At 42.5% G+C, this 15377-nt stretch overlaps 1 protein-coding gene across 1 annotated transcript in view; it reads right to left on the reverse strand.

Annotated features, from left to right (window-relative positions):
• ANKRD55 (ankyrin repeat domain 55) overlaps window positions 1–15377 on the reverse strand; it is a 68950-nt gene that overhangs the window by 14052 nt on the left and 39521 nt on the right. The window contains exons 7-9 of the mRNA XM_077816286.1: window positions 6536–6720; window positions 4704–4871; window positions 2358–3025 (exon numbers count right to left, since the gene is read on the reverse strand). Coding sequence (XP_077672412.1) covers window positions 2358–3025; window positions 4704–4871; window positions 6536–6720 — 1021 coding nt within the window. The remainder of the gene's footprint in view (window positions 1–2357; window positions 3026–4703; window positions 4872–6535; window positions 6721–15377) is intronic.

The following is a 15377-nucleotide window of genomic DNA, read 5'->3' on the forward strand; positions in this document are numbered from 1 at the left end:
TTGTCAGTATTGAAAATGGAGGAAAAGAATATTAACATTTAATCGCTGTAAAGAGCCAAAATGTATCTTTCTCTCTTATCCCTACCCCTGTGCAAAGATGAAGAAAATGGTGGGCTTTATGAAAGGGCCTCCCCTATATCAAGCCCAGCTGTCTGGTGGGGAACCTGAATTTACTTCCAAACATCTACGATCCTGCAGGCAGGGAAATGCTGTGAAAGCTATGGAGGATAAAAAACCCAGAGCTAAAGTAAGAGCCAAGAGGCTCTGAATTCATAAAGTAAATGCAGTGTTAATAACAGGGAAGCAGGTGTCCCTAATTACAACAGCAGACAGATTTTAAACAACACACACAGCTCTTTTCTATCATGAAATTTTAAGACAATACCTGGGCTATGCAATATGTTCCCATCAACTAGCGAGCTGCCTGTTTAGGTGCCCTTGTTTTATTCATTTCAATGGATGTCCTCTATTCTAGCTTATGGGAATCTTCTTACTGTTGGAAAATTTTCCTTGTTAAAGAGCAGCTGAGCTTGTACACAGATTACTGAACTCTCATAGTGCTCCAGCTTTATTTAGTAAGTTAATTTTCTAACTGTAATTTTTCATACCTCTAAGGTAAATTGCAAACCATTACAGATAAGGGGATACATTCTTCCCTTTGATACACAAAGAGCTCCCACCATAATGAGTTAACTGTTTCCTGTAGGTTCCATACGTGGGCCATGATCCTGCAAGCAGACCCAAGCAGGCAGAACTTTACACCCACCCCAAGCCCCATGGAAGTTAATGGGGTCTGTATGTGGATACAAATGTCTGTTTGTTTAGATTCATTTGCAAGATTGGGGCTTTAAGACACAGAAAACTCTTGGAAGGATAGCAACTAGATGATCCTGTCTGTCTGTCCATCTCTCCCTCCCTCCAGCATAGTAGGATTGACCCTTACCATATTATGCCTTCTTAAGAAAAGCCAACAATCTAGATTTAAATTACTTAAGTGATAGGGCTTTCATCATTTCCCCAGGGAAAGTGCTCCACAGACTTGGGGAATGTTTCCAAATATTCAGTCTCCGTTTTCCTTTATTCAGTTTTATCCCATTTCTCTGAGTGAAAACCTCTTGCATGACCCTAAATGATTCCTCAGCCTCCTTGGTTTTAGTTTACGCTTGGGTTGCAAAAAAGTCCGACAGGATTTGTTTCTTAAGGGTTGTGTGAAGTGAACCCTTATGAATTCAATCTAGAGATGATTGCATCACATCAATCACTGCTAGTTCATCTGGAGTCTTGGGTGCATGTAGTGAGAAGGATGGCAAAGGGGAAGGTAGGGAAAAAAACATCCCTAGGCAGAGATCTGGGGTCCCAGACTGTGTGAATTTAATCAGCCAAGGTCTGTCAAACTTTTAGGAACCTGGCTCTACTTAATCCTCTACAAATAATTTCCAGCCCTTATTTGCATAACATCAGTTATTCTGAAATTATCTTGTCTACAGAGTCTCTATTACAAATGTAATGAAAGTTCAGCTACTGTGCAGTAAGTAGCTTAGTGGATTGTTCAGTCTTCACTGCCATGCAGGAGGCAGCCATGGCTCAATAGTGATGCATCTGACCAGTTAAGAGTTTGTATCAGAAAGGAGTCCTTTCCAATCCTCCTTGAACTGAAGGATAGTGGGCTCTGACATAGTCCCTCAACAGCAGTGGTGGTAGATACAAATACTTAAATTACATCTATTCTTGGAATTGGTGTACAAATAGCGGGTTTTTTTGTTTAATTTTCAATTTGCATCTAGATATTATGGTGCTTGGTGCACTCTAAGATCCCACTTTGGGAAGGTACGTAAGCATGTGCTGAACTTGAAGCATGCGAGAAGTACAATTGGGAATGAAGTTAAAATTGCTTGTATGCTTAAGTTATTTCCTGAATCAGGGCCTGATAGACAGATTCATGAAGAGACAGACATGAATCAAAACATGGGATCCCAAACTGCCAAACGTCAGCTCCAAATTCACTTCAGAACCTTGTAGCTCAGGCTCTTCTTTAGTTTCATTATCATTATAGAACAGCTTACAAAATACTAGGTAAAAGCATTTACTTTCTCAGTAAATTTACCAACTTTAATTCAGCACTGAAGACAACATAAACTTGAACACAGCACATATAACTGAAGTGCTGAAAAGACAATATATTAACTAAAAATCTCTTAAGATGCTGTTTTGGAAGTCCTACTGCATACAGGAAGAATAAACTAAAAAAATTAGAAATATCAGCAGTCAGACTTACCTATATTTCCAACATGCCCCTATCCAACCTGCCATGTCTGTAGAGATTAGATGATACGGGGGATATTGAACAAAGAAATTACCTGATGGAGAACTAGGCAGATAGGGAAGGTGGGGAGGGCACAAAAGCACATGGCTGGATCTTTCAGAGAGTAAACCATCTATCAGTTTATCTGAAGAAGTTGCAGTACAGACTTTATATGAGAGTATTTGGTTAGCATCTGTGTTCCAAGGATTGTCTGATAAAGTCTGGCAGCTACTTCTGTGATTTAACAAGTCATGTTCACTTCTACTTTTCTGAGACCTGTGTGCAAAATGATAGGCATTAGTAGCCAAGCAGACACTTGAAGTTGCACTGTAGGAAGTTGTTCGAAAAGATTTGTCTATAGTAATGGGGGGGAGACTTTGTGTTCTTATTGGAGGAAGTCCATTACACTCTGGCTGCTTCTTTTCTGATATGAGGTACTTCTGGGTGTCTGTGCTTCTTCTTTTAAAGTCAACAGTGGTCATACATTCCTCGGAGTTGTCTTTACAGTTCGTGTCCATAATGCAATCAAATGTAGTGATAATGTCATCAACTTCCGAGGTCTCTTCCCTTTGATATCGGTCTCTGCCTCTGTCTTTCTGGTTTGTTTTCTGATCATCTTTCTTCTTTTTGCAGGAGAAGATTTGGTTAAGCATACTGAATCTTCCTTCCTTCTTTAGGATTTTATTGTTCTGTGAAGGAGGGTGATGGACTGGCTCAGATCTACTAGAAAATAATAGATAAATAAATATGAGAACGGAAAGTGGAAATCCTTCAGAGTTTTTGTACAAATGTCCTGAATCTTAAAAGAAATCTTGCCTGTCTTAGCACACAAAATGAAGACTGTCATATCCAGAAGAAGCTGCAGGAGTAATTTAAGTAGGTTGAATGGTATTGCCAAAACTGGAATGTAAAGGACATTTATGATCAAAAAAGAAACTAAAAACGGTGCCTTCTGACTCAACTGATCTGCTTTTTGTGTGTATTAAGAATACATTAGATGGTGATGCATTAGCCAAAAATAACAGAGCTTAACTCAAATGCCAGGCTGAATTTACAGGGCAGGTAGTTAAAAAAACAACCTTTTTTTTATTTGGAAACTGAGTACATTTGGTCTGGAATCTTTGAGACATTAATAGATTTGGAACCTGGGGTGCCAATTTTGTGGGCAGTTTTCAGAGTATAAATGCACTTTATGTCAGTACACTGGGACTCCTTTTAACAAGAAAAAATGCATTGGGATCTTGAAAGACAAAGCAGCCTTTGTTTTATGTCAAATTTGAAAGCAGGTATTTCCAACTGCACAGCAATCGCTAGCACCACGTGAGGGGCAATGGTTCAGCAAAACAAAGCCACCGTTAAATCAATACCATTTTTTTACTGTGCCCCAGGACTTTCCTTGGAGGTTGCTCATCCAAGTGCCGAGCAGACCTCACACAGTTTTGGGAGCTCTAAAAAGATCATAGTTTGACGTAGTCTGGCTTCAGCAGGTTTTACAGGAGGCTGTTGCTGCCTAAATAATCAACTTCTAGAGGCTGCTCAGGAAGTAGAGTTTGCAGCAGCCTCAAAGATCATTTGAAGTACGTCTCACCCTTTGTACACAGGAAATAATACTGACTGCTGATTGGAAAGAAAAGGGCAGGATAAAGAAATGTGACAAAAGTCTGAAAAAGAACCCAAAAAGCATGATAGCTTTCAGTCTTTATAAGTGAGTTTTTCTACCAGTGAAGGAGAACCTAAATGAACAAAATTGGAGCCATTGATAAAAGGAAAAATAATTGGTAGACAGACAAATAATAAAGCCTCTTTAATAGAAGAGGTTTAGAAAAGTGAAAACATGTAGACAGCAAGGCACAGAAGTAATCATAGACAAAAACATTTTATCAAGGGTGAAAACTATTTTAAAGTTATGGGTATGAAAGCTTACATTATTAGCCATTTATTGAACATGACTATTATATTTAGTGGGGCAAATTCTGCCATAGTTACATGAACCAATGGTGGTTACATGAACACATAGCTAACCTCCATGGGCTTCCACAGAAGGCAGATATTTGAGGGCAAAAATTGTCCCATAAAGTGTATTTTGTGCAGGAGACATTGCTGTATTGATTTACAACTAAATTCATGTTTGATTTGTTCTGAACCCTACAGTTATTATTCTGAACCCTATCTGAGACAGGTCATTCATTAGTTGACTGACTTTACCATTGCTATTTATAGTGAAGAATGTGAACCAATCGTTGTATAGGAACTGCAAATTAATTTCAGTAGTTACGCGGCTCTTACACTCCTCTGTAGCATGCAGAGAGAAGGAAATGTCATTTCTTTCCTACTGATATACTGTTCTAGAAAGTGACCTGCTGGCAAAAGCAAGAGGTTCTTTGATTTCTTGTTCCTTTACCTGTTCTCCTGAGAGAGCAGCTTGATGCATGCTGTGTGCCCACAGTACAAGGCGTATGTCAGAGGAGTGTTTTCATTGATGTCCCGAGAGCTACTATCTATCCCCAGCTGCAGCAGCGTCTGTACACAGTCAGCTTTCCCTGCTGCTGCAGCCCAGTGCAGAGGCGTCCTAGGGAAAATATGGAACAAATTAATGACCCAATGAGAACTATTTCAGTATTACTTAGCCCGCATCTACACAGAGTGCATCCACTAGCACTCTCAATGATGTGGTGGTAAAAATGCTTGTGGTTGATCTACATTAACACTCCATGATTGCTAGCACTGGTGGATCTGAACTAGGGAAAGAACTGCCTAAAATTCTCAGTGTGGAGTTTGAAGAAAAGCTTTCTAGTCTCCATTGTCTAGTGGCAAATCCTTCCCACCTCTGCACTGGACCCATCTGTGAGGGTGTAGGGGAAAGGATGCTCTCTCTAGCCACAGAGCAGTAGTGGATTTACTCTGCAACTGCTACTTCATCCATCAGACTGCAGTAGCTTCTTTTGCTGCTGTGTTCCTATTACATAGTGGACGATGATCAGCAGAAGACCCATACAGAGGCAGATCCATTTTCTAAATCACGCTGTCCTGATCCTTTTTTGTGTAGGGGAACCTATCTGATTTTCTGCAACCAGGAACCTCTGAAGTCACAGTGAAAGAAGCATTATTTGGGCCTAGGGTCTAGAAACTAATATTTGGGCTCAAAATTGTAACATTACCCAGAAAAACCACAGCTTATATTTCTCAAATTGAAACAAGCTGCAAGGTACAGAACATGCCAAATAAGAAAGACTGTGAATGACGATAGGTGAATATAAGAGGAAATGTGTGAACATGGTGCAACCCACTAATTTCAAATGAGCGTAACAGGGAACAGAACTGAAAGGACAGCTAATGAGGGTTTACAAGGCATTGTCCAGTCTCCAACATGGTATCCGTTAAAGGAAAACGTGAGGGAATTTAATAGAATTTTTTTTCTCATTTACATATTGAAGATGTTTAGGGTAAAATCTGTAGAATCCTGTTGGTTTAATCTCTATTAAGTTTTATAGGACTTTTCCATAAAGAATTCAATGTGTAAATCCTAAAGGAACAATCCTGCTCCCACTGAAGCTAGTGCGACTTTTGACATTGACTTTATGGGGAATAGAATAGGCCCATAATTGAACTAAGTCTGAGAGCTGTTACTGACAGCCCTCGGGTTCTAGTCTTACTGAACTCAATGCCAGAACTCCCATCGACTTTGATGGAAACAGGAGTGGGACCCTAAACAGTAAAGAGGAGGAATCTTCTGCATGTACAATACAATGGTGCAAAATGCTTCCTATGAGAATGGGAGATGAGGTTCTCAGCATCTTGGAAAATTAGGCTCTAACATCTTAGAATAGTAAGGGTGAAAGACTGCATCCACCAAAATCAATGGGAGTTTTGTCATTGACTTCAATGGGGCCAGAGCTTCACCCCAAAGTTGTAGGTTCTTGTTCTGGTATTTTGGAAGAAATGCCTAATTTTAGCGAATCAAACAGTAACAACCCCCTGTATATAATCACCATCTTTTCCTTCCAGGAATAGCATAAAAAACCATTTACATGAGTCAGCAGTTGTATAAATATCATGGCCTGATTTCCAGAGTCGCTAAGCACACACAATTCTCAGAAAATTCAGTTAAATTAAATAGGTCATGCCCTGTAGAACAGGAAACATGATTATTAAACAGACATTCTTAGGCTCAGGTAATACAATGGGACTTAGAGCTGGGGGTTTCCAGCACTTTCAGTACATTTCCATGGGTACCTGTCATCCACATCAAGGGCCTGTAGATTGCACTCCGGGACTCTAGCCAGCTCACTGATAATGTCACTGTAACCTGCAGCAGCAGCAATGTGCATACACGTCTTCCCATTCTCATCGTCATAGTTTATTATCGATGGACCCTGGTGATGGTTCAGAATGATGGAACACAGAATCCTGTTTCCACTCTGGAAAACAAGTAAGGGGAAGAGAAGCATTTAACAATGAAGCACATGTTAGACTGTGCTGTCTATTCTTGGGAGGAATAAATACAATAACAGCATTTTCTGTTTATTTCAGATTTGAGAATTCCTGCCCCTCCCAAAATTGTCTGGTTTGTGAGTTTTCTAGAATGCCTCTGGGCATTGTAGAAATAACAAATAAGGTACCATAATAGAAATATCCAAAGAAAGACAGCATATAAACATCCATTAATACTTTCTCAGAAATGTTTTGATTTTTATGAAACACAGAATTTAGACGGATACAAACATGTATTTGCAGGTGTCCCTTTGAAGAGCATTTACATTTTCCTCTCTGTTTTTAATCAAGACTATACAAAATAGTATAAACCCTCAGATTGGCTTAGGCTCTGTTATTCCCTTCTCTCGGTTCCACACTGGGGGTCTTAACTTGGGACTAAATTCTGCACCCCTTCATCGTGGTGAGTTGTACTTATATAAATAGTTCCAGTGACTTCAATGGGATTACAATTGTAAGTACTGCTCAGCAAGAGTAAGGAACAGAGAGTTGGACCTTTGATGATTACTGTTTTACAACCTTGTTTAACAATTAGTTTGTGTTCCGTGCAATGGTACTTTATCAGTTGGCATTTTTCCAGTTTATTTAGAAGCTTATAATGTGATAATTAACTGATGGCCACATTGAAATCCAAATATACAATATCCACTGGCTTCCTGTTATCTGCCAAATCGCTAACTGCATCAAAGATAACAAACCTGAGCAGTGTGTTGATTGGAATCTTTTCTCCCAAATAATGACACAATGGCTCCCTTAAAATATGTCTGAACATTTCATCCAATTGGCCAATGGTTTTCTAATTTTTCCTCCTTAAAAGTATAGTTCTTCATTTGCCTTTTAATTTTTATAGTCATCAGGTACTTTTTATAGTCATCAGGTACTCTATTGAAAATTCCTCATCTCAGTCTTTTAAAACATTAACTTGCCCCTCTCTAGAACTGGCAGTTTCTGTATTTTTTAATGATCACTTTAATTACCCTGGATCCCTTTTGTTGAATGCTGAGCAAAACAAGGTATTTGAGATTACTGTTATTTTGTAGTCCTAACTAATTTTGCTTCTTATTCTGGAATGGTCCTATGCCCACTGCCCCTAATATTTCTCTTTTTCTGAGGTATTTTCTGTAAATCCAGAAGATCCAGTCACATGAGGATTTCACATGGAAGACTCCTTGGGTGGTGTACAACCTATGCACACTTCTTCATCTACACCAGCATAGAGGAAGCATGGCTGAGACATCTCTACTCCTGGTGTTCCCAGGCTGCCACAATACCCTTTGGGACTGGAAGCCAGTAAAAAGTAAAGCAGCCCTGAGGCTGCTGTACTTTATGTTGGGGACAGGATGGGTGCAGCCCAGCATTTGGGAATATAAAGGTGCTTTAACACCATCTCCACATTTCTCCTCTCCCCGATGCTTAACCAAATACTACTTGGACACAGCTCAGAAACTGGGCCTATGAATTCATGGCATCTGATTATGGATTTCACACCAATGTAAATTAAGAATAACTCCACTGAAGTCAATGGAGTTATACAGATGAGAATCAGAATGAAGCCTGTATACTTCCCAAGTGAATCCATGATGTCATTTGTTTGCCCGTATCCTTGATGCTTCATCCTCAAAGCACCCACTGATGCAGTGACTCTTACAGAACCATACTGTCCTAATGTGGTTTTGTTTTGTGCCACTCTTGGGGGGAGATTGTATTGTGCAAAAAACTCTGCTGTAAGGGCCCTGAAAACACTACAGACAAATATTTGTCACTGGATCAGTTAGCAGACGTATTTCTAAAATAACTATCCAGCCATAATCATATTACAGTGGAACCTCAAAGATATGAACACCAGAGTTACGGACTTACCGGTGAACCAGACACCCTCTGGAACCAGAAGTCAATCAGGCAGCAGCGCAGACACAAAAAAAGCAAATACTGTACTGTCTCGGGGCTTTAGCCTTGAAGTTCAGGACTTCAGCCATGGGGGGTCAGAGCCTAGCTGCAGGGGGGTGGGGCAGTCAGGGCTCTGGGCTTCTAGCACTCCAGGCTAGAGTGCTCCAGGCTTAGACGGGAGTAGGGGGAGCCCCGTAGCTGCGCTCCTGGTTTCAGCCCCGTGCCGGGGTTCAGGGCTTTAGCTACAAAGGGGCACCGGTTTCAGCCTGAGTGCTCCCTCCGTAGCTAAAGCCCTGAGCCCTGGTGTGGGTCCCCACCCGTTGAAGCAGGGAATGGAGCCGTGGAGAGCCCTGGTGCCGGTCCCCACCCATTGAAGCAGGGAGCGGAGCTGTGGAGAGCCCCGAACCCTGGCCCCCCTGAGGGGGCTGAAGCCGGGGTTGGAGCCACGGGGCTGAAGCCCCAATCGCAGCGCTCCCCCCCAGGTCTAAAGCACTGAGCCCCAATGCTCCTGCGGGGCAGAAACCCTGAGCCTCCGTCCCGAGAGTCAGAAGCCCCAACTTTCCCTCCCTGTCCTGAGCCCTGGCTCCTCCCACTCTGCGGATGCAGCACCAGCCCTGCATGTCACTGAAGTCCATAACCTCTTCTTCAGAGTTACAGACCATTTCAGAGTTATGGAAAACCTCCATTCCTGAAGTGTCCATAACTCTGAGTTTCTACTGTATAGCCTTTGTGCTTTCCAAAAGCTACCAAATGACCAAGGATTCCTTGAGGAAAAGCTGTCTGGCTGAAGTGTTGGTTTGTCCCTGTCTTTGTTGTAAGTATTGTTCGAATAAAAGTTGTATGAAACACTGACATTGTCTATTTGACACCTTATATGTATATGGAAATTTCTGTAAAGAGTGCACAGGGTTCATCAAGTACTACGATTATGACTAAAACGAGTTGCGATCTTTCTCCCTTTTAGCACAGTATTGTGTCAACTGGTTTCTGTGGATGAGTTATGGTGTGGTTTTAACAAATGAGTGTGCTCCTGCGGGTTCTTTATTCTGTACTACAAAGCAGCAGAACTTTCCATTATTTTTGTTGTTGAGGATTCATTTGTTGGTACCCTAGGAGAAGATGAGTCATGATGCTGCATTTTGATAAGATACAGAAAATTAAAACATATGTGGGCATGCAAAAGGTGTGGGGGCATGCCCCTTACTTATGTTCTGGCATTCAGCCAGGGGGCTACACACAGATCATCTGCAAAGAAGATGTCTGTTAATCATCTGTTATTCACCTGTTGTTTCTGTCACATGGCTCCATCCCATTATTATTGAATAGTCTGGCAGTCAGTGGCTCATCTAAGGGTTAGATCACAGCTGGCCCTGCCTGTGTACTCTCTGGATTACTGTTACCATCAGTGGTGCTAGGCACATTGCAGGGAACATGGAGGTGTCATGACCCCATTCCTCTTCCACGGTAGCTGGTGGACTGGAAAAACAACATGGCATGTCTTCAGTTGAAGGGCCTGCATTTAGGGGGGAAATCATCTAAGCTCTGGTTAGTTGTTTTGATGACCTGATTACGCTAGTGAGCTTATAGCTGAATATTGAGATCCAGAGCAGTGGACAAGCCCCTTTGTTTATTATAAATCAAAATAAATAAATGTGTATATTCAAAGGCAGAGGCACATTTTTGAAAAGTCCCTGTAAGAACAGATGTAAATAGCTTTTATTTACTTAAATTCTCCTTATTTGCAATTCTTTATTATTCACTGTTTGAACATCAACAGCCCGACTGTTCAGCCCTCACTTCTGTAGAAAAAAAAACCAAACTATCCCTGTCAGGTTTCAGAGTAACAGCCGTGTTAGTCTGTATTCGCAAAAAGAAAAGGAGTCCTTGTGGCACCTTAGAGACTAACCAATTTATTTGAGCATGAGCTTTCGTGAGCTACAGCTCACTTCATCAGAAGTCCCTTTCACTTCAATGGGAGGACACTATTTGCATGAGGAAAGATCTCGGCTGTGAGTATGTTGAAGAATGAGGGAACTGAAGGGTGAGGCTTGATTCAGATTTTTTTTAAAAAATTTAGAACTTAGAAATTTTTTTTAAAGTTTCACAAAGTTAAATAGTCAGCCCACGCCTTAGGCATTCCTGGGAAAACACATGAAACCAGCAGACAGCAAGTTAAGTTGAAAAATGAAAAAGCTGTCTGAAGACACAAGCAAACTCTACCTAGCAAAGAGAAAAGGAGTACTTGGGGCACCTTAGAGACTAACCAATTTATTTGAGCATAAGCTTGCGTGAGCTACAGCTCACTTCATCGGATGCATACTGTGGAAAGTGTAGAAGATCTTTTTATACACATAAAGCATGAAAAAATACCTCTTCCCACCCCACTCTCCTGCTGGTAATAGCTTATCTAAAGTGATCACTCTCCTTACAATGTGTATGATAATCAAGGTGGGCCATTTCCAGCACAAATCCAGGGTTTAACAAGAACGTCGGGGGCGGGGGTGGGGGGTAGGAAAAAACAAGGGGAAATGGTTACCTTGCATAATGACTTAGGCTTGAATAGAGACTGGGAGTGGCTAAGTTAATTGTATCCAATTTGCAAATGAATTCAAATCCAGACTCCAGCGAGAAACTGTTGAATTTGAATTCATTTGCAAATTGGATACAATAACTTAGGCTTGAATAGAGACTGGGAGTGGCTAAGTCATTATGCAAGGTAACCTATTTCCCCTTGTTTTTTCCTACCCCCCCCCCACCCCCGACGTTCTTGTTAAACCCTGGATTTGTGCTGGAAATGGCCCACCTTGATTATCATACACATTGTAAGGAGAGTGATCACTTTAGATAAGCTATTACCAGCAGGAGAGTGGGGTGGAAGGAGGTATTTTTTCATGCTTGGTGCGTATAAAAAGATCTTCTACACTTTCCACAGTATGCATCCGATGAAGTGAGCTGTAGCTCACGCAAGCTTATGCTCAAATAAATTGGTTAGTCTCTAAGGTGCCACAAGTACTCCTTTTCTTTTAGCGAATACAGACTAACACAGCTGTTACTCTGAAACCTACCTAGCAAAGAGTTACAGGTTACACACCTTATCCACCAGCAAACATAGGGCTAGACCATGGCCCTAAAGGAAACACCCACTGAACTAGGAAACTCTTTTCTTTATTATACCTTTGGAGGGAGGGATCACCTCTCCCCAAAGAAACCAGGGGTCTCCAAGGTAACCTGAACCATAGGATTCAGGAGGGACTCCAGGCCATCCACATGCAGATCCTGCACTTCTGCATTGCCATGGGTGGCTTCACCTCCAGCCTGCGCTGCCAGCTATTCCCCCTGAAGGGGTTTCCCAGCACCTAGAGGGCTCAAGAGGCCATATTAACTCTCCTCAAGGGCTGTCTATGGGAGATGGAGGGTGAGGAAAATTATATTTCCTCTGCCTCGTGCTCCCACCTTCTGGAGCCTGCCTACTCCCTCCACCTTCTCTATATGGAAATTCCCCAGGCCAAGCGAGAGCCTTCTATGGAACCTAGTGGGAGAGAAAGGAAAGCTGCTGAAGAGGCAGCCGCGATCCTTCCATAAGCAAAGGGCGCCCTCTACCCACAGCTCCAAAGGGTACAGTCTTGTTCTCAGAGAGCCTGAACTTCAAGTAACTCTCAGTAAGTCAGAGTAAGAAAAAGCTGTCAAGTCTTCCCCTATAAATCCCAACAAATAATCTATGATTTCATCACACTACGTGTACTAATGAAAGTTTAATTGTTGCCAAGGAGCAAATGTTTCTGGGCACAAGTTTGATAAACTTAGCATCATTCAAACAACATGAACTTGCGCTGCAATAGATCAGGTGTGTGTTGGTTGGTTTCCCCCCCCCCTTCTGATTTTTGAGTCTTTAGGGTTCTGTTTTCCAACTTCTCTCTCCAACCCTAAAGCCTAGAAACGTGTTTTTGTTTTTGTTTTTTAAATGAAAGCTGAAATTTTCATATAATTACCTGACTCCAGGAGCTGGAGCTTTAAGAAAAAGACCAAATACTGTGACACTTTCTGTAAAAGTCATGAGAATTGGCAACACAGCACAGTGAGGAAACCTTTTTAAGGCGTTTCTAGAACCTTTGCCACTATTGTATTTAAGTGGCAGCATTATCTGGGATTTAGAACATTTTAAAGAAATTACATTTGGTCTCAACTTTAGTAAACATGCTTTCATGATGCAACTAAGTTTCCTTCCGGTTACAAAGATTATTGCTTGTTTGACTGAAAGGGGAAAAACAGCATCCAAGGCCCTGTTTAAATAGAGCAAGTGAAACTACGGGAATGACAGGACCGGGTGTTCACTCACCTACAGACATTCTCCTGTGTTTGTGGTGAAATCACATGCAAAGCTCCTAGTGAAGCCAAAGGGAAGTGTGTGTGTGTGTACATATGCAAGGGAAGTATTTGGCTCTAAGCAGGTGCAGAGTTTGGCATCTGATTGACTGTTCCACAAGGAAGTAGCCATGCTAACACTTAAGAATGCCGGGCCTAGTTCAACACTGCTTATTCAGCAGTATGAACTGGAGTATTTTCATGTGCGAAAGCAGGGGCTGTGTGTGTGTGTGTGTGTGGGGGGGCAGCAGGGATCTCTCAAGCAATTTTGGCTGTCTCGGGGGAGTGCATGCTGGAGCAGGGGCTCTCATCACCCTTTTTTATGGTGCAGCGTGCATTACCCTACTGAATTGGGCCAGCAGCATGGAGGTGGGTGGAGGTGCTATGGCTCTGCCTCACCAGGAGGTCAGAATTCAACTGTCCTGTATTGTTCCCAAGCAGGGCCAGATACAGCCTGCCCCCAACTTCCTTATTTTCCCTTTCTAAGTACTTTAATTACATAAATGAAAATACTTTGGGCCTGATTCACTACTGTGGCATGCCTCCATTAGATCTGTATACACTGACCCAGCAACACTGATGGAGCTGAACCAGTGCAAACCCCTAGCGCACATCTGCAAACTGTGACTTGCTCTAATATCTTATTCTCGTTTCAAAGGAGTTGTGTTTTACTCTGATGCAGCATGTCTACAATAGGGGCTTACACTAGGGCAACTACGTCACTGTTGCTCTTCCTGTACAACCAACTTCTGGTTTAGGCAGCGCCTGTCTGGTTCTCTAGTGTCACGTGCCTGGAACTCTGGTGGGGAAATCAGATGCACAAACTTTTTGTTTGCACCTTGCCAAGTACTGAACATGCATTCTTTGAAACTGTAGGCAGAGGAAATATATTTATCTCCCACGCACACATAATAACTGTAATGGGGTGTGATGGTATAAAATGGTGTATGTTTTAGCAACATCTACCCACGCTGCCTCTTTTCTGTGCCTTCTGGCACAGGTTTCTTTACTATGCCTGATGTTTCATCTGCTGCTTTCCTGGGAAAAAAAAAGCACAAGGCCCCATTCAGCTGAAAACAGCTCCTACAGCTGCTGGCTCTGGGAGTTCTCTGGGCCTCTTGTGCTTCGCAGATGTTTAGCGCAGCTCTTATGGGAAAAATATCCCCTCTTCAGCAGCTCCAGAAGTGGTTACTAGACATCCCTTGCCCCTACCACTTCCACAGCACAGTCCTGGGACTCCACCTCTGGGCTCTTGTGAAAAAGTTTGGGGGTATCCACTGAGCATTTTCAGAGTTCCCCAGATCTCAGACTGTGGCAATGAATCCTTCCCCATCTAACCACATGGGTGTCAGCTTGGCAGGAGCTTTAGACAGGCCAAAGCCTTATCCTGCATGGGCAGCAGGTCTGCTCCTGCCTGGGATCAGCTATGGAGGGAAAGTTATGCTAGTTATTAGTCTCTATTTGCCCTTATATTGACAGGGAGGTAGAGAGCAACAACTATCAAATACTACTCCCTGGCTAAGCTCAAGTCAGAGAAGGACACTAAGGCCTAACACTACACAGTTAGGGGAATGTAAGGCAGCTTATGTTGACTAAATTATATCAGTGTATACACTACAGCCTTGTCCTGCTGAGGTAGTTGTCCTACGACACCGACAAACATACATGATATACACGAGAAGTGTATGACATATGTCAGTGTAGGAAGGTAGACACTGTGTCACCCTAACATCAGCTGTCTTGTCAATTTCATGGCTCCATACTGCTGCTGGGAGGCTCCCCACTCAGGGAGGTGAGAAGCCGGGGTGGCTACCCCCCTCCCCAGCTTCCACCAAGAGCTGAGTAGGGAAGCTGAGCTCCAGGTGGGAGGGCTCTTAGCCTACCACACTGCCCTCTTCAGTCAGGGGAAGTGCTCCTGGTGAGGACACGCATCACTGACAGAAGGAGGGTAGCGTGGACATCAGCCACCGCAGTAATTACTGAGCCGACTTTAAGTCAACCTAACATAGGTCAGTTTTGGGCTGTAGTGTAGACATGTCTAAGAGACTACACCTGGTCCAGATATTTAAACCTGCCCATCCCTCTCCACTCCACACCCCCAAGAAATAAAGACTGTGAACCAGCCAGGTTCACTAACAGAAATTTCACAGAACAAATCACAGCAGTGAAACACTTATTCCCTCTGCTGTCAGGCAGACAGAGTAATCCAGCTGTGAGTGGGTGACCTGAGTGAAGCAAGAGCAAGGATTTGTTAACCACAGGAAACTGAGGGTTTATTTGTACCATTCAACCTCCCATGTTTTCCCAAGACTTGCATTGCACATTTGGTGTTCTG

The sequence above is a fragment of the Eretmochelys imbricata genome, chromosome 5, assembly GCF_965152235.1.
Source record: "Eretmochelys imbricata isolate rEreImb1 chromosome 5, rEreImb1.hap1, whole genome shotgun sequence".
NCBI classification, from domain to species: domain Eukaryota; kingdom Metazoa; phylum Chordata; order Testudines; family Cheloniidae; genus Eretmochelys; species Eretmochelys imbricata.